This window comes from Chelonia mydas, chromosome 2, assembly GCF_015237465.2.
Source record: "Chelonia mydas isolate rCheMyd1 chromosome 2, rCheMyd1.pri.v2, whole genome shotgun sequence".
Taxonomy (NCBI): Eukaryota; Metazoa; Chordata; order Testudines; family Cheloniidae; genus Chelonia; species Chelonia mydas.
This window is the reverse complement of record NC_057850.1, coordinates 12,382,175-12,409,975: the sequence shown is the minus strand read 5'-3', so window position 1 is coordinate 12,409,975 and position 27,801 is coordinate 12,382,175. Positions and strand designations below refer to the sequence as shown.

The 27,801-nt window shown below is 47.1% G+C and overlaps 1 protein-coding gene across 1 annotated transcript in view; it reads right to left on the bottom strand.

Moving 5' to 3' along the window:
* The window catches only part of FAM135B (family with sequence similarity 135 member B), a 327,919-nt gene that overhangs the window by 75,695 nt on the left and 224,423 nt on the right, over positions 1–27,801 (bottom strand). Inside the window, exon 7 of the mRNA XM_043539051.1 lies at positions 21,334–21,460. Coding sequence (XP_043394986.1) covers positions 21,334–21,460 — 127 coding nt within the window. The remainder of the gene's footprint in view (positions 1–21,333; positions 21,461–27,801) is intronic.

Below are 27,801 nucleotides of genomic sequence, written 5' to 3'. Positions count from 1 at the left end.
CAGCTTGCTCTGTGACCCTGGTAGGTAGGAGGCTTCAAGGTGAATAGGAATAGGCTATAGAGAAGTCCCACAGGTTTAGGGCTTCCTGACAAAGGGGAGAGGAGCAAGCTCCCCCTTGCTCATTTATTTAAAACGTTGCTGTTGTGTTGTCCATGAGGACAGATATGCACCTACTGTCCAGGTGGGGTCGGAACACTTGGCAGGCTAGACACACAGCCCTAAATCTCTCACATTGAAAGGTAAGACTACCTCCTCCGGTGACCAGAGACCCAGAGTTCTGAGGGACCCAAAGTGAGCTCCCGCCCCATCTCTGAAGCATCAATGACCAGGAATATCAAAGGCGCGGGCCTCAAAGAGGGAATACCGGCACACACCATCTCACCACCACAGGAGGGTGGAATTCACTGATGGCAGAATCGTGATTACCTTGTCCAGAGGATGTCGGCCTGGTATTTATACTGATTCTAGCCAAGATTGGAGGGGCCGCAGAGGGAGTCGCATGTGTTGTGCTACAAAGGTACAAGATGCCATGTGCCCCAGAAGCTTCAAGCAGTTTCTCACTGTGGTAATGGAGGAATCTCTCAGGCCATTTATAAGTGTCTCTATAGCTCTGAATTGGCTTTCTGGGAGAAAATCTCCAACCTGGTTCAAGTGGAGGACATCCCCTATGAATTCTATTATTTGAACTGGAGAAAAGGTTGATTTTTGCATATTTAGCAACAGCTCCAGGCTCTGGAAAGTTGACTGTATCAGTTTTACATCTGCCTCCATTTTTGTAGTTTACCACAAATCGAAAGTATCTCCTGTGTCCTTGGAAGACAGCTATATGAAAATAAGCGTTCTTTAAGTCGAGGGCTGTGTACCAGTCCCCTGGATACAGGGAGGGGATAATAAAGGGCAGGGAGACCATGCAGAATTTCAGGTTCTTCATGAATCTTTTGAGGTTTCGCAGATCCAGGATGAGTCTGAGGTCACTGCTGGCCTTTGGGATTAGGAAGTAATGGGAGTAAAATCCCCAGCCCCTTAACTCCAGAGGAGCCTCCTCCACAGTCTCTACCCATAGGAGTGATTGCACCTCCTGGGCCAGAAGTCTCTGGTGAAAAGGGTCCCTGAAAAGCGATGGGGTGGGAAAGAGGGGAAGAACTGAGGGGTATATCCCACTTCCACTGTGCACAATACCCAACGGTCCAAGGTAATGCGGGTCCATGCCTTGTAGATGTGGGAGAACCAGTTCACAAATGTAGGGGAGATAGGATCAATTTCATGAACTCCCAAGGGGCTGCTGACCAGGCTGCTGTCCTGGTATGCCGCCTTCGGGCACACAGTTTCAAAAGGCCTGTTTTAGCCCTGTCTAGTGTCACGTGGGGGCAGGCATTGGGGCCAACGAGGAGTGGGGTGGAGGCCTCCTCCTGTAGCCCTTGTTCCCCTTTTGGCTACAGTCCTGCCTGTGCTGGTGTTGTTGTGGAGGACAGAACTGGGCCATGGGTTGAGGGCTGTAGTATTTTCAAGCTGGGGCTGGGGTGTGGAGACCCAAGGGCTTAAAGTTGCCCTTGAGTCCTCTGAGTTGTGGAGCTTCACATCAATTTGCTCCGAGAAGAGAGAATTGCCGTCATATGGCAAATCCTGAATAGTTTGTTGGACCTTGTAGAGTAGTCTTGAAGAGTGAAGCCAGGAGCTACGCCACATGACCACTGCTGAGACCATGGCTCGGGCTGCCATGTCTGCTGAATCCAAGGCCGCCTGGAGGAATGCCTTAGCTACGTCCTTACCCTCATCCACCGAGGCAGAGAATTCACTTCTAGACTCCAAAGATAGTTCCTTAAACTTTGTCATGGCCGACCAAAAGTTAAAATCATAACAGCCCAAGAGGGCCTGATGATTGGACCTTCCTGCCCAATCAATCAATTTTTTTGGCCTCTTTCACCTTAGGCGATGGGCCCCCATTGCTCCTGTCTCTCCCTCTCATTAGCCAATGCAACAACCAGTGAACCCAGTGGAGAATGAGTGTATAGATATTCATTGCCCTTAGGAGGCACAAAATATTTTCTCTGCATCAGCTTGGCCATGGGCTGGAGAGATGCAGCAGTCTGCCACTGAGCATTATTGGGTTCTAGAATGGTGTCATTTAAGGGCAAGACCACCCTCGATGGTCCCCAGAGTGTTAATATGTTTACCAAGGCATGGGCTAACTCAGAAATTTGTTCCACCTGTATGCCCAAGCTTGCATGCAGAAGCTCTTGATGCAACCTGTAGTCACCCTGTGCGGGTGTCATGGCCATCCCCACCATTGCCTCGCCTGGGGAGGAGGAGGATGAGGCTTCCACCAGTACCGAATGCTGTACCTCCTCTGTTGCAGGTGGGTCCCATGGAGGTGTATCCTGCATCTTGGTACCAATCTCGGCACCGGGGATTGAACCCCATTCCAAGGGAGAAGAGGGGGTGCTCTCACCTTCCTGAAATGGCTGGTCCACCCATGGGTTCCAAATCGGCCATTGCAGTGGCATATACCATTGTGCTGATGGACATGCCATCGGTACTTCCCTTGTCCAGCCAGGTGTCTGTGGTTGGTGCAGTACCTGCTTCTCTGGGAGGTATATGATTCTGATTCTGCCTCCAAATCAGAGCCTGAGGTGGGGTGCCGGCTGGTGCCAGATAGCAATGCCATGCCGAAGGGGAGCGGTGCTTTGATAGGGAGCGGTGCCTCAACGTGCAGGAGTGCCGTGATGGAGAGCAGTACCGCAAGGGAGAGTGTGAGGTAGAGTGGTGCCATGCCATCATTATTGGCTTGCCCTGTCCTGGCAGCCGAGGTGTCCCATGGTGCTAGAGCTGTCACAGATAGTTCACGACCAGTGGGGGATGGTGGCACCTGGCGGGAAAGGAGATTGCTCGCTACCGGAAAATCCTCTGGTGTTGATGGCAAAGCCAGGGCTGTAGCCCCATGCTGCCTCTCTCTAGATGGAGAAACCACCAGTACCAGACCCAATGGCCCCCTTCCCAAGGCCAGAGTCAACAGTGCCGTGCAGTCTGCAGGCACCTCAGAGTAGCCCAGCACGGGATGCACTCTCTCTGTGACCCTTTGTCTTGGGGTCAGGGAGCGCCCCTGGTCCAACTGCCTTTGTTTCTTTTTCAGCACTGGTGATGGGGAGTGGTACCGGGAGGCCGGTGCTGCCACTGTCTTCTTGTGAACTGGGGATGTTTGGCGGTACCGTGGTGCAAAGTCTTTCATCGGCACTGGGGAGGTAGAGCAGTGCAGCACCACTGCCAGGGAGGCTTGGGTGCTCCTGACCAATACCAAAGTACTTTGTGCCGATTCTACTTGTGGCTCCGAGGAGGGATGAAGTGCCTGCTCCATGAGGAGGAATTTAAGTCTAATGTCCGTGTCCTTTTTTTCCTTGGGTTTAAGTTCTTACACATCCAGCACCGTTCTTGAGCGTGAACCTCTCCCAGGCACTTAAGACAACTACCGTGCGGGTCACTCACTGGCATCAGTTTGCAGTACATGGCACACTGCTTGAAACCCTGGGACCAAGGCATACCCCAGTGCCCAGGTCGGGCTAGCCTCTGAAGCGGGGAACTTACAAACTACACTGTCTTACTTAACTACATTCTAATTTAATTCTAAAAGAAATAACTATGTACAATTTATTTACCGGAACAGTCCACTGAGAGGAATACTTGCAAGTGCAAGAAACAAGCAAGGTTTCAGGGACCCCCACAAGTGTTAAGAAGGAACTGAGGGGAGGGCAGGTTCTTATATACCGAGACATGAAGGCGCCATTCCAGGGGGCACCAGAGCCAAGCCCATGGATACCACTGGGGGAAAAACTTTCCGGTGGCAGTGCAAGCAGCGTGCACATACTTACACTGGAATGGACTTGAGTAAGCGTTCAAAGAATTGTGTTTTTACTTATTGTAACCGTTTTCTTCATACTGAGGTAAGGCTCACTAGTTTGTAATTTCCAGGTTCACCCACTGAGCCTTTTTTTAAAGATAGGTTCCAACATTTGCAGGGAGCACAGGGCTTTTGCATGGGTGTTATACTGCCATCCCCAGCTCTTCAAAAATCATGAATCAGGAACACCCAAAATCATAAAATTGAAATAAACTTAAGGCGATTAAAAATGCATCTTTTTATTTGTCTCCTAGGTTTTGAGTCTTTAGGGTTCATGTTTTTAAGCTCTTCTCCACAACCGTGAATGCTGGAAACTTACTTTTTTTTTCTTTTGAAATGAAAACTGAGATTCTTATGTATTCATAAGTCCAGGAGCTGGGGTTTTAAGAAAAACAAGATGGGAAAATTTTCAAAAGTGCCTAGAAGATTTGCGAGATTAAGTCCTACTTGCAAAGTGACCTAGGCACTTTAGAAGCTAAGGGCTTGTCTACACTACAGCGGTTGGTCAATCTAAGCTGCATAATTTGAGTTACGTTAACTGAAGTCGACATAGCTTAGATCTACTTACCGTGGGGTCCACGGTACACTATGCCCTAGTCTACACTAAGACTTTAGGTTGAATTTAGCAGCGTTAAATCGATGTAAACCTGCACCCGTCCACACGATGAAGCTCTTTTTTTCGACTTAAAGGGCTCTTAAAATCGATTTCCTTACTCCACCCCTGACAAGTGGATTAGCACTTAAATCGGCCTTGCCGGGTCGAATTTGGGGTACTGTGGACACAATTCGACGGTATTGGCCTCCGGGAGCTATCCCAGAGTGCTCCATTGTGACCGCTCTGGACAGCACTCTCAACTCAGATGCACTGGCCAGGTAGACAGGAAAAGAACCGCGAACTTTTGAATCTCATTTCCAGAGACTGCGGGAACTGTGGGATAGCTACCCACAGTGCAACACTCCGGAAGTCGACGCTTGCCTCGCTACCGTGGAAGCACTCCGCCGAGTTAATGCACTTAGAGCATTTTCTGTGGGGACACACACACTCGAATATATAAAAATGATTTCTAAAAAACCAACTTCTATAAATTCGACCTAATTTCGTAGTGTAGACATACCCTGTGTCGACGGGAGATGCTCTCCGTCGATTCCCCTTACTCTTCTCGTTCCGGTGGAGTACTGGAGTCAACGGGAGAGCAATCTGCAGTCGATTTAGCATGGGGGGAGGCAAACCTTTCGGCCTGAGGGCCACATCAGGGTTCTGAAACTGCATGGAGGGCCGGATAGGGAAGGCTGTGCCTCCCCAAACAGCCTGGCCCCCGCCTGCATCTGACCCCTCCCACTTCCCGCCCCCTGACTGCCCCCCTCAGAGCTCCCGACCCATCCAACCCCCGCTTCTTCTTGTCCCCTGACTGCCCCCTCCAGGGACCCTCCACCCCTAACCCTGCTCCCTGTCCCTTGACTGCCCTGACCCCTATCCACACCCCTGATCCCTGACAGGCCCCCCAGGACTCCCACGCCTATCCAACCCCCCCATTCCCCTTCTCCTGACCATGCCCCCCCAGAACTTCCATCCCATCCAACCACCCCCTGCTCCTGTCCCCTGACTGCCCCCAGGATCCCCTGCCCTTTATCCAACCCCCCCGTTCCCCGCCCCCTTAGCATGCTGCTCAGAGCACCAAGACTGGCAGCCGCGCTGCCCGGCCGGAGCCAGCCAAGCCACTGTGCTGCCTGGCAGGAGCTCGCAGCCCCGCCACCCAGAGTGCTGGCGACATGGCGAGGTGAGGCTGCGGGGGAGGGGAGACAATAGAGGAGGGGCCGGGGGCTAGCCTCCCCAGCTGGGAGCTCAAGGGCTGGGCATGACCGTCCCGTGGGCTGGATGTGGCTTGCGGATGGTAGTTTGCCCACCTCTGATTTAGCAGGTCTACCCGTTAAATGGACCCCCGGTGCATCGATCGCCGCAGCATTGATCCCCCGTAAGTGTAGACAAGCCCTTAGTCTCACTGAAAGTCAGTGGAATTTAGGTGCTTTTGAAAATTTCCTTCTCGATATCATGATGTATGAGACTAATGATAAAATTGTGACAGATTGTTCTTTATCACATCATGCATAAACTGCTCATGACCAATCCAAACCTTTCCTATCATCTCATGCAGTATTGAGAAGTTGATGCTTGCCTTTGATTGGCCTACGATGCCAGCCCCCACTGCCCACCTTCATGCTTTCTCTGATGCTGCCCCACACACTTGGGAGGTGCTCCCCATAACCTTCCACAAAGCAACCTAATTATCCATCTTCAAACCCCTCCTCAGAATTCTCCTTTGCTGTGATCCCTACACAAACCTGACAACAGTCAGGCTGCTGGTGTACAGAGATCACAGCTTATCATGCTGGTCAATATTGTCTCATTGTTTCCCTGTACTGCTCCATCTGCTGTCTCTTGTCTTACGCTTGGATTGTAAGCTCCTTGGGGCAGCAGCCAGCTTTTTGTTCTGGTTGTACAGCATCTAGCACAATGGGGTCCTGGGCCACGACTGGGGCTTCTGCTAGGGTGGCGGGTCAGAGCCTGAGTCCCACTGTAACTCAGCCCAAGCCCTGAAATTTTGCAGTATGGATGCAAGTCAAACCGCAGACTCAAGTCAGAAGGTGTGTGTAATGCAGTATGGACACATTAGCCTGGCTGTGAGACCCGGGTCTAGCCATTTTAAGCCCAGGTTTACAATACAGTGTGGATGCTCAAGCGTGGGCTTGGAAATATCGAGTCTAAAAGCTTGGGTCCCACCGACCCGGTTAAGACACTGCATCTAGGCCTACTGGGGAATATAAATAATAAAGCTGGTAACACTGTGAAGGTCCTGTGGTCTCCAGCATGTGAGGTCTGAGACACTCATTCTGTAGGAAGAGAAAACTCTACCCTGGCAATGGAATGATTCCAGGAACACTCTCAAGAATATTCTCACAGAGACTTCCTGGCCCAGTGGCCTCTCTTGCAGGTATTCCTGCAGCAGACATCATTTGGATGTTGTCCCATAGTTATGACCAGATAACCATCTTCTCTCAATCTCCTAGAGTGTCACAGTACTTAGTAAAAAGAAAAGGAGGACTTGTGGCATCTTAGAGACTAAAAAATTTATTTGAGTATAAGCTTTCGTGAGCTACAGCTCACTTCATCGGATGCATCCGATGAAGTGAGCTGTAGCTCACGAAAGCTTACGCTCAAATAAATTGGTTAGTCTCTGAGGTGCCACAAGTCCTCCTTTTCTTTTTGCGAATACAGACTAACACGGCTGCTACTCTGAAACAGTACTGAGTGCACACTATAATTTCCACAGGGAACAATTTACAGGTCTGGTAACAGCAACTTGCCTTCTTGTGAATGACTACTCTGTGCACGGCTGTCCTTTGCTGAATAAAATCAGAACTGCTCAAATATGGTGCAGGTCTTATTACTGCTAACCTCCAACAGAGATTTTCTCTATGAGCCCAGGAGATAAAGGCCTATGCTTTTGATGCGGGAGGATCTGGGTTCTACCTCTGCAGGAGCCAGGGAACTTCTCATTGCCCACAGTTGTCACTAAAGCTGCATCCACCGCTAACTTGTCACTGCAGTACCATTATTTGACGCATGCAACCACCCACCAGATTACAAAGCAGAAAGCTAATTATAAACAAAGAAGAAGCATTTTTGCTGCTTAAAACATCCAGAATTTCTATTTTTCTTTTGTATCAACAATAGCAATTAATCAGAAACTTCCCTAGGTATGTTACTTTAAGGGAAATTACAGTCATTAGTTACAATTCATTGCTTCTAACAGGGAACTTTTGAATAGAAGGAGCTATATAAATTTGCATAAATATTCCATTTTCACTTATTCGTTTCTTATCTCGGCAGTTACCTACTATATTATGCATAGTTCATGCAAGTAAGTTAGAGGCAGAGACAATAAAATTTCATGAGCCACAGAGTAGTTTGGTATTTCTTCTGCAGGTCATTATTTTATGTTTTTAATAAAATATTTCGAGTGAGTTTAGCACTGGGGGAAAGGTGCTGGACTGACAGCTCTGAACACTTGAGCACTATTTATTCACACGAAAAGTACAGCATGTACAACAGACGCAGTGCTTCCTTACCCCCCATGAACGTGACTCAGATTTATTCTGGAGGAACTGCCTTTGGGTGGTGAGAAAATAACTGAATGTCCCACTCAGTTCTTTGGCCTCTCTGCTGAGGAAGCCAAGAAAGGTGCCAATCAATGCCAACTGAGAGGATGGTTCTGGTGACAGGGAGCCTTGCGCCCTGTGAACTGCTCTGATGCCCACCAAAAAGCTGGCAGATGTAATGACATTTACTCAGGGTCCCTCTGGGAAACATTTGAATGAGTGAACTAGTGCCTCAACCTCAAGACTGCTCCTTCCTCTCACAGGGAGGGAATTTGGGAGCCTGGAAGGAGGGACAGTCAGTGGACCTAACGGCCAAAACACCTTCAGGAGGAACGTGTCTGCAACAACTTGGATGTTGTAGTCATAGCTGTGGAGTGGTGATCGCAGCTCCTCCAGGTCCACAGCTAGGCTCCAAACTGTTGGCAAGACTCCATTACCCAACCCACGTCCATATGCCTACTGGGCAAGGGTGCTTTATTCTGCGTAACATTTAGACTCTGTTGAAATTAGCAAACAGGAGCAGCAAACAGGAGTTTTGTGAGGGAATTCTCCTGGTGAAGGTGGAGCAAGAACATGACCCTTGGGGTGAGTTTGTTTGCCTGCCATGTGTCTGCTTGATTGAAGTGTATAGTGTGGGCTGTTGTGGGGCTGTCTGCAGAGCCTAGTGGTCTACTAGGCAAGACTCACAGCTTCCTAAAGAAGTTCTACTCTGCCATCTTTTCACTACTAATCCCTTTAGCAGGGGTGGGGAACCTATGGCCCATGGGCTGGATCCAGCCTGCAGCAAGTCTTGGCACCATAGACCAGAAGCCCCGAGCCTCTGCACCCCCCCTCCCCGCACACACACACACTCCGCGGGGCTGGAGCTATGAGCGCCGGCTCACCCCTCCGTGAAGGGAAGCCCCGAGACTCCATGCCCCACCATGGGGCTGGAGCCTAGGATTGCCAATCCTCCCGGTTCGGCCGGGAGGCTCCTGGAATGAGGCTCAATCTCCCGGAGGCTACTGAATCCAATCTGGGAGATTTTAGGCAACTAAAAGTCTGGCAGCGCAGCAGGGCTACGGCATGTCTGGTAGCAGCTCCTAGGCAGTGGTGCGGCCAGGGGGTTTCCGCGCGCTGCTCCTACCCCAAGCACCATCTCCAGAGCTCCCATTGGAACTATGGGAACCATGCCCATTGGGAGCTGCGGGGGCAGCGCCTGCAGGAAAGGGCAGCGTACAGAGCCACCTGGCCACCCCTGAGCCGAGGGGCCCCTGCTGGATGTGCCGCCATTTCCAAGAGCCACCCGAGGTAAATGCCACCCAGCTGGAGCCTGCACCCTGAACCCTGTCCCACACCACAACCCACTGCCCCGGCCCTCTCCTGCACCCCTACCCCCCGCCCCAGCCCGGTGCAAGTGAATAAGGGTGGGGGAGAGCGAGCGACGGAGGGAGTGGGGCTGGAATGAGCGGGGTGTCGGGTTTTGGAGAAGGGGCAGGACAAGGGTGTTTGGTTTGTGCGAACAGACAGTTGGCACATGGCCCATCAGGGAAATCTGCTGACAGGGTGGGACGGTTTGTTTACCTGCAGTGTCCGCAGGTTCGGCCGATCACAGCTCCCACTGGCCGCGGTTCACCGTTCCAGGCCACTGGGGGCTGCGGGAAGTGGCGTGGGCCAAGGGATGTGCTGGCCTGGAACGGCGAACCACGGCCAGTGGGAGCTACGATCGGCCGAACCTGCAGATGCTGCAGGTAAACAAACCATCCGAGCCCGTCAGTGGATTTCCCTGACTGGCCGCATGCCAAAGGTTGCCGATCCCTGCCCTCGAGGCTCCAACTACAATTGCAGCTCCATTGCACTGATTGTGGTTTTGTTTCTGTTCCCTGATTGGATGACTTGAACTTTTATTAAGAGGAGGGAAATCAAAGCGATGTCAAGACGGCGATATGACTTATTCTTCTGCAAAAACATCTACCCATAAGTGTTCGCATGACTTCTAACACCCTGAAAACAACAACAAACAGTTTGGGGGAAATGGATGAAAAGGAGAGCAAATACAGCTGACCTGATTTCAATTTTTTTTCAAAGTTTCCCGATACTATTTTGCAATATTTGGCCAGCTCCAATCAGCAAAATCCTAAAACCCACACCTTGTTCTCTTTTAGATTCCAACTCAGCAAAGCATGTCAGCACACTCCCTTAACTTAAATCAGGTGCCTAATTCCCATTGGCCCAGATCCTGAAAAATACTTAGGCACCTAATTTCCATTGATTTCTGACTTAAATGGCATTTCATCTTGTGCTGAACTGCTGTGCTGACTTTAAATACCTCCAGTGTCAGACATGAGACACACAGATCACAGTTATCTTCTACTGGCTAAGCTGGCATCCCCCCGGGGCTATTATGACCAATGGGAGACTAGTAACGCATGCAGCTGCACCCAACTTCACTGTTATCTCTCAGCCCAATGTTTTGTTTCACCTGTTGTGTCTTGTCATAGATTGTGAGAAACTTGGAGCTCCCTTGCACAACACCTAGAACAATGAACCCCAGCTTGGCGCCTCAAGGCACTACTGTATTATTCTAAGTAACAAGAACAGAACAACTAGTTCCTATACATTCAGCATAATTGTTATTGGCACGGTGACTTCTAGCTAGGATGCAGCACTTGATGTCATGTAAGGATCTATTTCCACAAAACAAGAGCAAGTGGCAGGAAAAACAGGCATTCTCTCCTCTCATTTCTCAGCCTCTGTGCTACTGTCTGGGACACCGGCCAGTGGCAAAGAGTTTGCATCTAGGTGATGGATCTCATCCGTTCTGGTGTTGGCATCTGTGCTGCTGTTGGAGAGGCAGTCGGCTCAGAAGCTGTAGGAACTGATTACGTCTCTGTTCAAGAATTCTGTTACTGTCTGTCAATGGGAATTATTGTGGTGTTCTTTAGGGATATGGGGATAGATTTCAACAAAGTACCACTGGAGAAAATACTTAGGAGAAAGAAAAATTGTACCGTGGTGCACTACATCTACCGGCAGTGATTAGCCATTTCCATTGGCATTGGCTGAGACTAAAACAGTTTCTCCCTCCCACAGCTCATTCCACCTAAGGGTAGAAAGTAGAAACACTTGTTCCTACCCACCTCCTTTAAGATGCCTGAGGAACCAATGCTGAATTTTGAAGATAGGTAAAGATTTAAGTATATGGAAAAATGCATTAAAGTGCTCAGTTATAGAGTGGAACTATTCTGTAGCTCACAACCAAGCCACACGTAAAATTGATCAACAAGTAAACACCTCTTTATTTCTCTTTCAGCCACTCTTATAGTTGCCCCTGGGCTTGTTTTGTCAGACCACAGGTTACCAGCACCGTTGACTTGATGCAGAGACTTTAACAGGGAGTAGTTTTTTCTGATTAATGTAATAGACCTAATCAGCCCCCAAAACCAGAACCCCAAAAATGTGGACCATTGAGTCCATAACATTTTTTTATCATTTTTTAAATGAACAAAATTGATAGCATTTGGTACTACCACTTAGCAGGAACAACAGGCCGCTGCAGTACAAACCTCAACAATGGACTTCAGCCCGAAGTTCAGATACTAGAGTGACGAGCGCTATCTAGGTATCTGTAGCTGTGGAAGGATAATTCATTTGCCGTGCTGATTACGGTAAGTCTTTGGTCTCTCTATTGACCCTGTCAATGCAATGAGCCTACATTAGGTAGCTAAATTTTGGCAACCAACTTAGAGACCCCTTGTGCGTATCTGGCCCTGAGCGACTTGTTCATGGTCACACAGCAAGTTAGATGAAAGCTGGGAACAGAACTAGGGTGTCCTGACTCCTTCGTTACATAGCTTTTAAAAAAGCTATGAAGCTTCTGATAAAAAACAAAGAACAACAACAAAACAAAGACATGGATAAAGTGGGACTTTATGTGCAAAGCCTTTCAAATTTCAGGACGAGAGGTATTATTTCTCCTTTTGCACCCCATACAACCCTCCGCCCAAATTTGGTAGCATGACACACCAATTCCACAAAGCCATAACTTCACAAGTATTCTCAGATGGTGGCCTCTCTAAAACATTCCCCATGCCTAATGGGGCGAAACAAGGCAGTGTGCTGGCACCAGTCCTCTTTGATCTCTTCTTTGCAGCCATTCTGAATTATGGAACTGACAATCTTCAAACGGGCATCTACATAAAATACAGAACTGATGGAAAACACTTCAATTTCCCAAGGCTTACTGCAAAGACAAAAGTCCTTGAGGAACTCATATGTGAAGCCCTTTCTGTGGTTGATTTTGCTCCACTTCGTCATAGTGAAAGTGACCTACAGATTATCCTTGTCAGGTTCTCAGAGGCAACTAAACAGTTTGGACTCACCATCTGCCTGGAGAAAACTGAAGCTGTCTTCCAAACAGCTCCACCAACTACTGTCACTGAGCCAAACATCAGCACTGATGGTACAAAACTAAAGAACTTTTATCTCTTCACATATCTTGGCAGTACTATCTCAGGTGATGGTTCCCTGGATCATGTATTATCAAACAGAATGTTAAAAGCAAACCAGGATTTTGGAAGAGGTCACCATAGGATACTCAACCAGCATATCATCAAACTGTCAACAAAACAGGATATACAATGCAGTGCTGAGAGCATCGCTTTTATACAGGCAAACATGGACAGTTTATCGCAGATGCATCAAACAACTCACATGAGCTATCTTCACTCTATTCTGAAGGTCCACCAGCAAGACAAAGTGTCAAACATAAACATCACTAAAAGAGCAAAAACAATCAGCATGGAAGCACTGATTACCAAAGCTCAGCTTAGATCAGGGGTGGGCAAACTTTTTGGCCAGAGTGCCACATCGGTGTTGCAAAACTGTATGGAGGACAGGATAGGGAAGGCTGTGCCTCCCCAAACAGCCTGGCCCCTGCCCCCCTCAGAATCCCCAACCCATCCAACCCCTCCTGCTCCTTCTCCCCTGACCGCCCCCTCCTGGGACCCCCATCCTAACTGCCCTCCGGGAACCACCCCCTATCTAACCCCCCCTGCTCCCTGTCTGCACCACCCCCTATCCACACCCCCGCCCCCTGACCAGAACCCCCCGGGACTCCCACACCTATCCAACCCCCCCTGCTCCATTCCCGACTGCCCCCCCCAGAACTTCCACCCCATCCAACCACCCCCTGCTCCCTGTCCCCTGACTGCCCCTCGGAACTCCGTGCCCCTTACCCAACCCTCCCCGACCCCGCTCCCCAACCCCTTACCATGCCGCTCAGAGTGGCAGCAGCTTGCAACCTTGCCGACCAGTTGGAGCCAAGCTGAGGCTGCGGGGGAGAGGGGACAGCAGGGGAGGGGCCGGGGGCTAGCCTCCCCAGCTGGAAGCTCAAGGGCCGGGCAGGATGGTCCCGCCGTAGTTTGCCCACCTCTGGCTTAGATGGACAGCTCATGTTATCAGAATGGATGATGGCACACTCCCCCAAAAAGGTCCTCAAAGGTGAACTGAAACTGGAAAGGTTTCAGAGTAGCAGCCGTGTTAGTCTGTATTCTCAAAAAGAAAAGGAGTACTTGTGGCACCTTAGAGACTAACAAATTTATTTGAGCATAAGCTTTTGTGAGCTACAGCTCACTTCATCGGATGCAACAAATAAATTTGTTAGTCTCTAAGGTGCCACAAGTACTCCTTTTCTTTTTGTGAAACTGGAAAAACGAAGGAAATGCAGTCAACAGAAATATATCAAAGACTCTCTTAAGCAGAATTTCTAATCATATGACATAAATATTGATAATTTCCAAGATACAGTCAAGGACAGACCTGAATAGAGAGCAATTGTAAAGCTTATAAACACTTTGAAAATGGGGCCAAGCATCATGCCAAGTCTTCAGTGGGAGCCTATACATTCTGTTTGTGATCTTGCTCTTCGCAGATCCTACTGTGTAGCCACAAGAGAACATACAAGATGCTGTGTTGTCAGATACGATGGACAACCATACTCAGGGTAGGAGGGAGGGGTCAATTATCAATCCTCAAATCTGAACAAATCCCTGAGGATTTGGTTAAGAACCAAAACCAGAAATGGCCTCCTTTCTGGTTCTGATTTAAACATATTTGAAATCTCATAGGAATAGCTAATTTCAAGATATTTCCACCATCTGGAATAAAAGAAAATGGAACAAGTTTCCAAGATGTTACCCCCCATCATCTCTGAACCATAGTCCTCAACTGGCCTCAATCTCAAACTCTGAACCTAATCCAGATCATAACACTGCTTCCCTCTGCCAGCACCATGTCTAAAAGAAACAAAGAATGAAAGACATTGAAGTAACCACTAAAAAAATATTACCCCTATTGCATGGCTGTTAGATTAGCAGGATTGTAATACTTATAGGAAACCACTTATAGTTCTGTGTACATATCAACTAATAGTCTTTATTCTACTGTAAATGGCAGACAATGAACAGCAATCATCAAAAAATGGTCTCCAAACTCTGATGATTAAACATACTTTTCAATACCCCAAAAAGCAGAGCATTAGAATGGTGTATTCTCTCTTACAGTTGCAGAAGAACAAATGAATGGACATTTGTTAGATTCCCTGACACTGCTAATTAAGATTCAAATTAGCAACATCAAAAGGTGTCTGTTCTTTTAACACCAACCATCATGAACGTATTTTAAATGCTTCCCTTTGCATATTAAAAATGTATCTGAAGTGTTGGACTGACATTAAGAAGAGAGCTAGGGGCCCAAAAATACGGAACAATTCCTATCTAAAATTAACATTCAGGGCTAAAACTCTGCTCTAAATTACACCCATGCAACTCCTTTCCACGAATGAGTCAGCTTCTGATCACAATTACACAGGTGTAACTCCAGATAGATGCCACAGAAGCCAATGGATATACTCCAGATTTGCACCAGCATAGCCAAGATCAAAATCGTGTGCCGAGCTTGTAAACAGCCATTTTTCTTATAATACACGATAGGACCTATTGCAAAAAGGGAAAATGTTATGAAATCTAGCAGATCCTGCAAGTCCTTCGGGTCTCTGGAGAGAAAACTCAGTTTCCTCTTTGGTAGGATTAAGTTTTCTTTATGCAGCAGGGAATATAAGAGCCCTCGAGCCCTTAACTAGCTTCAAAGGGAGAAAGGGAAAACATGCAAAATATCTGCCCTTTCAAAGGAAACAGCTGGGCTTTAGTCCTTCTTTTGCAAAGCTAATGCCTGCTTTCTTTCTTTGTGATATCTTTTCTTTCTAGGTCAGCAGGTACCAGAGGCCACGGCCAGCAAAGAAGAAATGCTCAGAAAAAGAAATGATGAGAAGTAGCAGGAAAAACGTTTGCTGACTGGCTAGAAATGAAAAGAAGAAGCAGGAAACACCAAGTTTAACAGGTGCATAATGGCAGAAGAAAACAGATTTTTTTGGCACAACATGGATCAAATGAAGCTGGAGCATAACTTCAGCCAAAAGAAAAGGAGGACTTGTGGCACCTTAGAGACTAACCAATTTATTGGTTAGTCTCTAAGGTGCCACAAGTCCTCCTTTTCTTTTGGTGAATACAAACTAACACGGCTGTTACTCTGAAACATAACTTCAGCAGCGTTTGACTCTGCAGACTGCCTGAGATGATAGCTCAAAGGGTATAACTGCCTCACTTATCTCCATGGGGCATTGACTCTGAAACCTGACCCCAACACTACCTCCAGACTCTGCGTGCAGGGGTACACGCTGTCCCATCCTGCCTCTTCGGGGGTGCTGTCAGAATCCCTCAGTCTGGTAGGGAACCTAGCAGGGAACTGAAGGAGGTGGTGCAGCTGACTGACACACCAGGGATTCCAGAGTTAAAAGCATGAGCTGCTACAGTGTAAGCTAAAGAGCCAGGGGTCTTTAGCTGGGGCTGTAACAGACTCTCATCCTTCTTGGATTGGGCACAGAGGGGGACCCATAACACCAGCGCACCAGATGCAGAACTTCCAGATGTTCCTGGGAGCCAGCTTTCTTGAAGAGAAATCAGAAAGGGTGAAACACTCCTTGTTGATTTATATGGCAGGTGCGGCGGCTCTGGAGAGTTACAGTACATTCCACTGGGAACATGAAGTTTCTGTTTTTGAAACTGTTTTTGCTGGAAAATTGGACTTTCATATGAAAATGAAATTTTTCAGGGAAAATATCTGCTTTCCACACCAAAAAACAAACAATATTTCTTCAAAAAACCAAACACCTGAAAACTATTTCCCTGCCTCGCCCTAAAAACCTGAAATATTTTTCATTTGAAATGGTGCCACCATGCCTCATGGGAGTTGTAGTCTGGGGTGCCTTATGTTCCTGTTCTCTTCTATAGAATGGGCTCTCTGGCTGGACTGCATCTCCAATGATGGATCACAGTCAACGACTTCTATGACACACAGCCTTCCTCTCATGAAGAGGAGAGAAAGCGGTGCACCAGGGAGATGTCTGACCAGAAAGCCCAGCTCACAGCAGACAACGGGAGCATAAGGCACCAAAACTACAACTGCCATGAGGCATGGTGGAACCATTCTGAATTAAAATATTTCAGTTGTAGACACAAATATTTTGGCTTTCGGTATTTTGACAAGAAGCCAAAATTTTCCATTGAAAACACCTCCCTGTTTTCTTACAGCTCTACATAAAGGATATTACCCACTCATATATAAAGTAATTCAGAAATTTCAGGCTGACTTTGAGCCATAAAAGAATACCACTTGGGAAAAGTACATTTTCTTTACAAGAAACCAACTGCCAAATTAGACCATTGAACTTTACATTACAGTCCTTTGTAACTCCAAGTCATGCAAATTTAAATAGTTAACAGATGGACTAATTAGTAATCAAATTATCTGTAGTATAATTGATAAGATTAGAGTGAGTATAGTCTATTACTAGTCACCCTGTATATTGCACCTTGATTACAAAACACAGTAAGCACATGTAAGGCAAACAAAATTAGAGGCCACTTTTGAAAATTTGGGTCCAAATGGCCATTAGCCAATGGATACAGTGTGTATGTGGCAAAGCCAAGAACAGAACCCCAAACTCACGATTCCTAATCCCAGTCAAGGGCTCAGATTCAGCTGGTACACACCAATATGGTACATCGACACATCTTTCAGAATACTGCCTTATTCTCCAGGATCTAACCTGGCTGTTGAAGTGTCCTCGAAAACGTGAACCAAACGTACATGCTGCGACGTCAGCCTGTGTGTGCAGAATGTGAACCAACACCTCTGAGTGGGCTTGGGAGAGTATTGCTACTTCTGAAATCCCCCAGTATAGAAGAAGCCAAACCCAAGGAGACTAGCAGAGTCCAGTTAGGCATCTGAGAGCCCCCAAGTGGGAGACAAGCCCAAGGAGTCCAGTGGGGCATGCAAGCCTCACTGAGCAGATGCCACACAAATGGAGCCTAGCAGAGCCCATGGTGTATTTGGGCCCCAAGGAGACAGAATCAATCCCAAGAAGCCCAATGAGCGTATCTGATTTTATTTTGAACATCTGTACAATGTATGGTGAGCGGCTACTCACGTGGGCAGAACTCACGTGGTGAGTGGAGCTTGAAAGTGCACCCCCTTCTTCTTTCCCCCTCCCCCATCCGATTTCTGACCTTTCTCCCTTGCATTACCTGTAAATTAAACATACCACGCATTCAAAGACTACATCTACACTTAGAGCTAGGGGGGTGCTCATGACCACATACTCATGAAAGTTCTCCTTGAGCTAATGCGCTAAAAATAGTAGCATAGCGATATTAGTAGAGGCAACAGTGAGTGATAGCACGAGGACACACTCATGGGGTCTGGGTGGGTTTGTTCTCAGGGTGGCGAACCCAGGCTGCCACTCGTCCCCGGTTGTGCTACCACGGCTACACTACCATTTTTAGCGCACTAACTCAATGAGTGCTATCGTATATATACTCAAGCAGAGACTCACACCCCAGCTCCAAGGGTAGATGTAGCCTAGAACTACAGTGGTCCCTCTAGTAGCTCAAAATTACTTGAGCTCAGAGGCGTGGTATGCTTGAAATAAACGAGTTGCAGAGAAGAAAGGTAATGGCACCTTTTCCTGCATCGAAATATGGCATAACTGGATGCTTCCACCTAACTCCTGAGAAACTACTAAAAAACCCTGATCGCTTGGGCGTATGATTTTGAGGAGAGTGAAGGGAATAATAGGACACTGCCTTGGTTTTAATCACAGCGTGAATTAGTATCGTTATAGTAGGCTGGGAGACGAGGGAACGGTCAGCGGTGTCCCGAGGTCATTTGGCGGGAGCTGGGGAACTTGGACCAATACAATCTGCTGCTACTGACATTTAATTACTCTCCACGCTGAGAGATCAGCAGCTCAGAGCGCAGAATGTTAGGCATCTGTCACGAGCAGCGGCGTGCCGGCTTCCCACGGGTGGAACACTAGCAGGCAAAGCAGCGGGAGGGCGTGAAAGGAGAGAAAACCTTCTTTTCAAACAGAGGCAGAAACTTTTCTCTTTTTTTAAATAAAATAAGACAAAGAAAACGTTCAAGCCGACAGAGTCACTGAGAGCTTTCAGAGTGATATGTTTGGGCCTTGCCAGAGAGTTAGACATCAGCCGTTTCTATAGCTATTGGTACATCCACGTTTTAACAGAAAATAATTAAACAATGTATGTGACTGCATAATAATGGAATTCCACACAATCTGAGGCTGATGTGTCAATTTAAGAGTGATCTACCTTGCACTCCGTAGACTCCTGGAAGGGACAGCTGAGTTGTAGCAGCATCAGCTGTCAGAACACGGTTGGCTTCAGTGGGTACTGAGCAACTCCGAAAATCTGACCAGTATTATACCTGGAACTATAGGTTCAAATCCCATTATAGCTGACTGAGCTTCTCGTTCTCCCGAGTTCCAGGCAGTGCTAGTGCTTGGGGGGCTTTCAGTTGTGACCGAGTTCCCATCTGCTCAGCATGGGGTTTAAATATTTCATAGAACTTTTTGCAAGTAGCAAAGAATTGGCCAAAATCTTCTCTCCCTCCCCAGTCCCATGTGGGGCTGCCCTGGAAGGATTTGTCTATGCTACGGAACTACATTGAGATTAGCTGCCTTTGGGTGGACCTCAACCAGCTGCATCAAGCTAGATGTAGTCTACAGCAGTGGATCTCAACCGGGGGTAAGCAGAGGTCTTCCAGGGGCTATATCAAGCCGTCTAAATTTCTGCCTACTTTTACAACAGGCTACATAAAAAGCACTAGCGAAGTCAGTACAAACTAAAATTTCACACAGACAATGACTTGTTTATACTACTCTATATACTATACTCTGAAATGGAAGTACAATATTTATAGTCCATTAATGCTGATGGGCAATATGCAGAAGCTAGCCTGCAAGGTACAGTAATGAATGGAGAACAGTCCCCTTGGATTACTGTAAATCATCTAATGCAGAAGCAACGTAGGAGCCCCATCCTGTGACGGACGCACTGCCAGGCATAGTGCTTGCTGCTACTCATTGATTTGTGTGGCAGTTTGCATGCTTCGGGGTTGAAGAAAAATGGAGTAAAAATGCAGTAAGGGTTTACTATTTGGCTCTCTATTTTTATTGTCGGATTTAAGGGTCCAGTTCCTTAGCTGATGTAAAGTGGGGTAGCTCTGTTAAGTCCAGCGAGCGATGTCGATTACTCCAGCTGAGGATCTGGCCCGGTGTTCTGTCTCCACACAGAGCAGTGCAGATGTGATATGCTTTCCACTGGACTGAGAAGGCATCTGTCTCACAAGCTCTTATCAGACTTTCTGCCCATGAGCGCTAATGCTACTTTTATTGTGACAGATGCATTGCTGCAGTGGGTAGAAATTGTGCCACTGATGTCAATGGGAGTAAGACAGGGCTTATCCCAAAGAATCCCACAGCTCTTTGCCAACTGCATATACAACACCTCTGGGTTGGGCCTTGTCTACAGGGTCTATGAGATAGCAAACCTCAGTGAAGTTTATCTCAATGCACTTTTGACCTTTTTCATACCGTAGACCAGTGGTTCTCAACCTTTCCAGACCACTGTACCCCTTTCAGGAGTCTGATTTGTCAGGGAAGATACAGATTCCATAACTTTAACGAACCTCCATGACTTCTGCCGCTGCCGCGGGACTGGAGCAGCAGCGGTCAGCCCCTGGAGCTGGAGCAGTGGCAGGGCTGGAGCTGTGCCCCCGGGGCTGGAGCTGGGGCCGGCGGTTGGCGCCCGGGGCTGGAGCTGTGTCACAGCTGGAGCAGCAGCAGCGGGTCCCAGACTGTTAGCTCCAACTCCACGCCCCGCAGACAACCTTTGCCTGTCAATAGTGGGCAGGGGGGGTAGAATGAGGGCAGCCGGCTTCAGCAGTGTTACTGAGCATGCTCCATACCAGCCAAGCAGCAAATCGGTGGGGGGGAGGGGAGGCACACATGACCCTGTATGCCCCTCAACACGTCGCCTCTGCCCCTCAGTATTTTTAGCAGAAGTCACAGATAGGTCACAAGTTTCAGTGAATTTTTGTTTATTGCCCACGACCTGTCTGACTTTTACTGAAATACCCATGACAAAATCTTAACCTTAAGAAAAAGTGAAGGTTCTTACTTAGCACTTGGTAGGTCGCTGTCTAGATCAGTGGTTTTCAAGCTTTTTTCATTTGCAACCCCCTAAAAAATTTTGCATGGAGGTCTGGACCGTCTGGAAATCTTAGACACAGTATACAAACCCTCAGGGATCTGCAGACCACACAGACCCCTGAGACGCAGTCCACAGACCCAAGCACAGATTGAAAACCACTGGTCTAGAACATAACAACCCTGCTATTCCAATGCTTTTTATAGGTCACTAGTAAAGCAACAAGCCTTGACATACTCTGTTACTCTAGGTGCTGCTTTGAGTAAGGGGATGTGCCTAAGCTGTACTAACCCAGGAGGCATGGTGACTCGGACAATGCTCAGAGGCATAATTACTCTCCGGTTTCCTCCGTCCTCAGAGAGGGGATTGTAATTTGCTTCTTGTCTTTTACCCACAGCAACTCCCAATACTCTCCTTGGTGGCTCAGCTATGCTGGAAAACGAGCATAGGGTGTGAAGCAAAGACGCCGTTCATTCTTTAACACCCTCTGCCCTTTTGCTCCAGGGTGGGGACTGCACACTTGGACCCAAAGTCAGGGTATCCCACATAGGGCTGTTAGAAGGGTTCTTACTCCTTCACTCTCCCCTGTATCAACATAGATAATCCAAGTCACAGTCGAGTGCATAGATTCCGCGTCAAAACGTAACCATTCCATTGTTGCCAGCCTGCCCTTACCTCAGATGACGTCGGTTTGCAGTAGCCAGCTCCGAACACTAGATTCTCTAATGACATACTGGACTGGTCTGGTCCTGTCTCCAGGCTGCCCTTACCCAGCCATGACCCTTTCCCTGGACGAGCAAAGCTAAAAGGAGAAACAACAGGAAAAGACACTTACTAAAAGTCAGAGTTACGGAAGAGTCAGTTTCCGTCCCCACTACCCACCAGGCAGAATTTATTGCAGATTTTAGAAAGTAGTTTTCACAAGCACTGAACTAACAGCACATCTTGTAATAGCATGAAATAAGAAGGGTATTAAGCCACATTAAAAAGTCTTAGGCTTTGTTTTAAAGTGATATAACAAGTCACCACCACACATCTCACAAAGGGAAAGAATTCCGTGGGACGCAGAAAATATCCAATAGTTGGCATCTCAAATGGTGAAAATGAACTTACTAGGGCCTAGAGTTTAAAAAATGGGAGTCTAGAGTTAGGCTCCTAAATCTGTGTTAGGGCATCTAAGAGTGTGGCCTGTTCTTCTCCCCACAAAGCAATAAGATCCACCACCTCCTGTGTACTCCATGCTGGAGCACGTTTGCGGCCTTGAGTCTCCGGCAAGCTCTCCACGCTGATCAAACAGGAAATGAAAATTTAAAAGTTCCCAGGGCTTCAAAAGTTAACAGGGGAGCAGCTGCCTCCTGTATACCTGGCTGACGTGCTGTGGAGTTGAAAGTGTTCTCCACTGTGCAGTGAAGCGGTCACAGCGGAGTACTCTGGGACACCTCCTGGAGCCCAATTCATTCAAATTACACCACGCGATGTCTACACTATCCTCATTTCGACCCATGGATGTCAAATCAAGCGCTATGCCTCTCGCGGACGTAGACTACAGAAGTTGACTTTACAGGCCATTTAGGTCGTGGAAGGGTCTTGGTAGTGTAGACACCTACATTAGAAGATCAACTTAATGCAGCTTATGTCAACCTCATTTTGTAGTGTACAACAGGCCTAAGAGTGCAAAGAACTGAAGACACACAATAAGGGTATGTGCACATTTGGAGCTGGAGGTGTAAATACCGCCTTGAGGAGACATACCCACATTTTCTCTAATGCAGATAGCACATGAAAAACAGAAGTGTAGTCATGGCAGCATGAGGGGCTAGCCACTTTGAGTACATACCTAGCATCTTAGGCCATGTCTACCCTACAAACCTTGGTTGATGCAAGTTACGGTCAGCGTAAAGCCACCACAGTTAGTGTATTGCTTGTGTGGGTGCCTGCTTGGTTCCTTGAGTCAGTGCTGGGCATACTCGCCAGCCGTGCCTGTGCTGATGCACAATGCAATGCACCATGGGGAGGGATCCCAGCATGCAACCTGCCACCATCCAGCACACTGTCATTTGGGAAGTATGGCAATGCATGGTGGGGCAGAAACAAGTTGTGCAGGGGTGACTGGGAGCAAGGGGACAACTTCCCAGTGTACAGTGCTGTTCAGAAAACTACAACAGAGACTTTCTTTCCTAGCCGGCAGATTACCACTGGGAATGTTGACATGCCAATCGTGATCCTGGGGGACCCAGTTTACCCTTTGCTCATGAAGTCATACACTGACCACCTCGACAGCACTAAGGAAAGATTCAACTACTGGTTCAGCCCATGCATAATCACAGTGAAATGAGCTTTTGGTAGATTGAAGGAACGCTGGCATGGTTTACTCACAAGATTGGATCTCAGTGAGGAAAAAAAAAACATTCCAGTGATTATAGCTGCCTGCTGTGTCCTACATAATATCTGTGAAGCAAAGGTGGAAAAGTTGCCTCCGGGGTGGAGGTGGAGTGGATGTCCACTGAGTTTGAACAACCAGACACAAGGGCTATTAGAAGAGCTCAACACAGAGCTATACAGCTCACCTAGGCTTTGGAAGAGCACTTTAGCAGTGAGCCACAGTCATGCATTGTCGTGTACTGTGCTCTACCTGGCCTTGCTGCTTTGGGCCTGTTAGGAGATATGTGGTGCTTGGTGTACATCTATGAACATAACACTGTCAATGCACCTATTAATTTTGTAGAGCTTGCTGTACATTTAAGGTTATTACACTGCGTTTTTCACTGACTCTGTGAGTTGTGTCATGTTGGACAGTAACACAAGTGGGTGCTTGTAGAAGTGCAAGGCATTCTGCAACATACATTGTGAACTAATGAAGATGAATTATTTTCCAAATAATAGAATTTTATTCAGTAACAAAACCAGTGCAAAAAAAAAATCTGCAATTTAAAAGAAAATACATTCAAAACTTAATATAATGGAAGAGAACTTAACAAGGGGAAAGAACATTCATGTACATTTTACCTACATATACAGTAACTGCGGTTTTCACAGGTCAGTGTATGTGAAGCTGTGGTTGTCCGTAATGCTCCCAGGGTGGAGTGGTAGGGGGTAAGGATGCGGCCCCTGATGGCATGTGGAATGTTGAGGGGGCATGTAGGGAGGTAATGAAATAGAGTCCTCTATGGACTGCAAAGGGAGGTGAGCCTGGGACTGTTGAACCTGGAGGTCCACAAGAGTCTGCAGCATCCGTGTTTACTGCCGGAGAAGGCCCATTATATCCTTGTGCATCTCCCTCTCCTTCTCCTGCTGGGACTTTCTCCTGTCTGCTCTTTCCTTCTCCAGGCTCTCTGCTATGTTCAGCATCCAGCCCCTTTGCTCAAGGTCTGATGCAGCACTGGCTTGCAGGATCTGATTGAATATGTCATTCCAAGCCCTCTTCTTTCTACTCATGTGGCTCAGGTGTTCCATGGGCGTGGAGGGGGAACTGCTCAAGGCCACAATGGCAGCAGCTGCAGATTAAACACCAAGAGGTACCATTGTGAGTACAGTCACAACGGAAAGCGAAAGTTAAGATTCAGAACTCCCTTTCCTTGCTCCCACAAAGTTTTAAACAAGACGTGCTTATTGACACTTCTGCTTCAGAGTGCTTGTGCATGGCACCGCTCACTGCTCTAACCATGGTGAGTGTAGCACTCCTGAGCTGAGGGAAAGGAGGAGGGAACTGCTTGGTTGTATGAAGCTATGAACAGAGGGCAATGGCACTGAAGACTGGCACCATTTTCCCCAGACAGTGGTGATTTTAGCTGATATCTCACTCCTGAGGGTAACAAAGGCACAAAGCGCAGCTGCTGCTGGCATCCCAGTGCCGTCCAGGACCATATGCTACTAGCTTGGCAATGTTTTCATTGACTGGGGTGGGAAAGTGTCTTACTGCGGAGGAAGAAATAAGGCTGCCAATGCGATACACCTTTGAGAGAGGGTCACAGAGCACTTCCACAAAAGTTTCATTGAGATCTTTCAGGAGGATTCAAGGGACATCCCTCCTCAGAGGTATCCATGGTGGTCTGCGCAGTGACGGTGGGGTCTTCGCCAAGTGTGGCATGCAGCTCTTCATAGAACAGACAGATGGTTTGGCACCGGATCGACTGTTGGCCTTCCAATACACCTGAAGCAGTTCCTTCGCTTTCACACGGCACTGCTGCTGGTCCCTGTCATGCCCATTCTCCTGCATCCCTCTTGCCATGTGCTCAGATATGTCCACATTTCTACAGCTGGTCCGTAGCTGCGCTTGCACAGCCTCTTCTCCCTACAGGCCCAGGAGATCCGATATTTTCTGTTTAAACCAAGCTGGCGTGCGTCTGGAGCGGGTAGCCGGCATGGTGAGCTGGACAATCGCACACAACAATAGAGAGACGCTAGGTGTGCTCGCCAAACTGGACAATCAGGAAAAAGCTTTTCAAAAATGTGCGGGCTTTAACAGGAATGAGGTCTTCTGGTCTCTGAGACCCTCTGGCAGTGGAGTTAACAATTGGGACCAGAGAGGTCAGGGTTGGGCATTATGGGACAGCAGCTGCAGGACTGCTAGAGTCGACATAAGTAATGCAGTGTCTACATGCGTGCTGCGTCGACCTCAGTACGTCAGCCATGTCTCAAGATTGCTTAGAGAGGTGGTGTTACTGCGTCGCTGTAATGGGGAACATACATTGGTGGGAGACAAATTTAAGTGTAGACACAAGAACGACAAGGTCGATGCGAGGTGGCTTACATCGACCTAACCCTGTAGTGTAGACCAAGCCTTAGAGAGATGAGAATCTGAGGCACAGAGAGACTTAAGTGACCAGCCCAAGGTCAGACAGCAAGTCTGTGGCAGACCAGGAACTGAACCCAGAGTTCAGTCTCTTAACCAGGAGTCCATTCTCTCTCTCTCTCTAGAGCTGCAATGATGTTTATTACATCTCCTCAGGCTTTGATATATTGCTACAAGGACACTCCATAAGGAGGAGAAAACCGCATTGGCTGGCCTTGTGTTTATATGTTTTAATGGATGTGATTCAATCAGTTTTCTGGAGGTTGCTTCTAAGTGGCAGGCAACACTTCAATGTATTTATCCCACCTAAAATGTGAGCTAAAGAAAGGAACTCCAAAGAACAAAGGGACAAAGGGACAAACATTGCTCAGAATCACACGACAATGGACAACAGAGTCTGGTTTGGTCTGTTGAAAAGCCTGAATCACACAAAAATGTAAAAGGACTGTCATTGTATCATTCAGAAGCATAAACAAATGATACCTGACAACAAAAAACCTTCATTTGAATATTATCAAAACTCTCAAAGACTTTGATGGAGAGAAAAGCACTTTTTAATGCCACTTTATTTATCTTTTGCTTTACAGCAGAGAAGGGATTTGATTGCGCTGGTCTTATGGAAATTGATTTGGGATGGTACTGTAAAACGAAAAATCCTTTTTTGGGAAACCTTGTTTTCTGAGGGAAACTAACTAAAAAGCTTGAAAAGTCTTGAAGTCCCACTGACGCCCATGAAGAACATCTTATTTGGAGACAATTCCTGTTAGCTATTATGCAGGTTCATTTTTTGTATTTCTTCTATTTTTTACATTACTTGAATTAAAGTAGAACCTTTGTTGTTTACATGTTTAACTTTCTTCCTGTTTATTAGCACTGATTGAAAAGCAGAATTCCCATCCTCAGCAAATTCTTATAATTCAACACTAGATTTTGCCCCAAATCAGGACAAAAAGTTGAAATATCTTGTTTGTGTGTTTGTTACACAGAACAAAAAGTTACAATAAATGCTATTTGAAACTTCATGTCATTTCATTGAACTGGACATTTAATTTCTTCTCAGTTCTATTTTAACCTATGACTCATGGGAATTGTAGTTTGGGTGCCGTATGCCCCCATTTGCTATGTGCTGGGCACCTCAGCCAGACTACAACTCCCAGGATGCATCACAGCTGTTCATGCAGAAGAGAGACTGTAGTCAATCATGAGAGATTTAATCCAGGGAGGATTAGCAGAGAACAAAGGCTTGAGGCATCCAAAATTACAACTCCCCTGAGGCACTACTATGGCTCAAGCAGATACAGATCAGTTCAATTGACCCAACCAAAAACAAAATATTTTTTTCTCACACAACATTTTGATTTTGAGGAAACTGCAGTTTTCATCAGAAAACCAGCTCCAATTTGCACCTTCTGCCATTTGCTTTGAAAATCAGATTTGAACACATGTAGATAATATATGTGAATTTTGGCCCAAGCCATTACAATTGGCATGCCACAGACAGGACTGCCTAGTGGTTAAGGACTCCCCTGAATGGGAGGAGAGTAAACCTGGCCAGCTAGATCTATGGGCAAATCACTTACCACTGTGCCTCAGTTTCCTTATCAGTGACAAGTGAATAATAATACATTCAATAAACAAAATCTACTTTCAAAAAAGGAATACAGTTGGTTAATTGTCACGTTGCCCCTATGCAAACCCTTAAAGATAAGGAAATGCCAATTTGTGAGACAACTCTCAATCAAACATTAACTGCCACACAGCACATTTCCACAGACAGACTGACTCTGCATCTTCTAAACTTCCTTCGGCCTCCAGCCGAAGAGGAAACACACTACCCATACCACATTAATCTCCCTCACAGTAGAATACACAACCTTAATTCCGACCCCCAGCAATGTGAGTGTTGAACATACAGGCACAGGTTAAGTATTCAACCTGATATTTATTTGTAGGGGAAGTATCGGGGCATAAATCCAATTCATGACAAACCTGTAAATCCTCACCAAGCTGTAGTGAGGCTAAAGTAATTAATGGTTGTAAAGTGCTTTGAGATCCTTTGATCAGACAAATCTTATTATTTAAATATATATATTTTAATGACACCATATATCCTTCCCTGGAACTTGAGGAGAGTCAGGAGTTGTAATTTGACCTGCATTCTTCAAAGTGCCTCTAAACCCGGGAGAACTTTTTGCCTGAAACTTGCTGTGCTCCAGGGGGGTGTTTTTGCACATCCCTGAGCAAGAAAGTTGCAGCGCTGTTGTCATAAATATAAAGGGAAGGGTAAACCCCTTTAAAATCCCTCCTGGCCAGAGGAAAAATCCTCTCACCTGTAAAGGATTAAGAAGCTA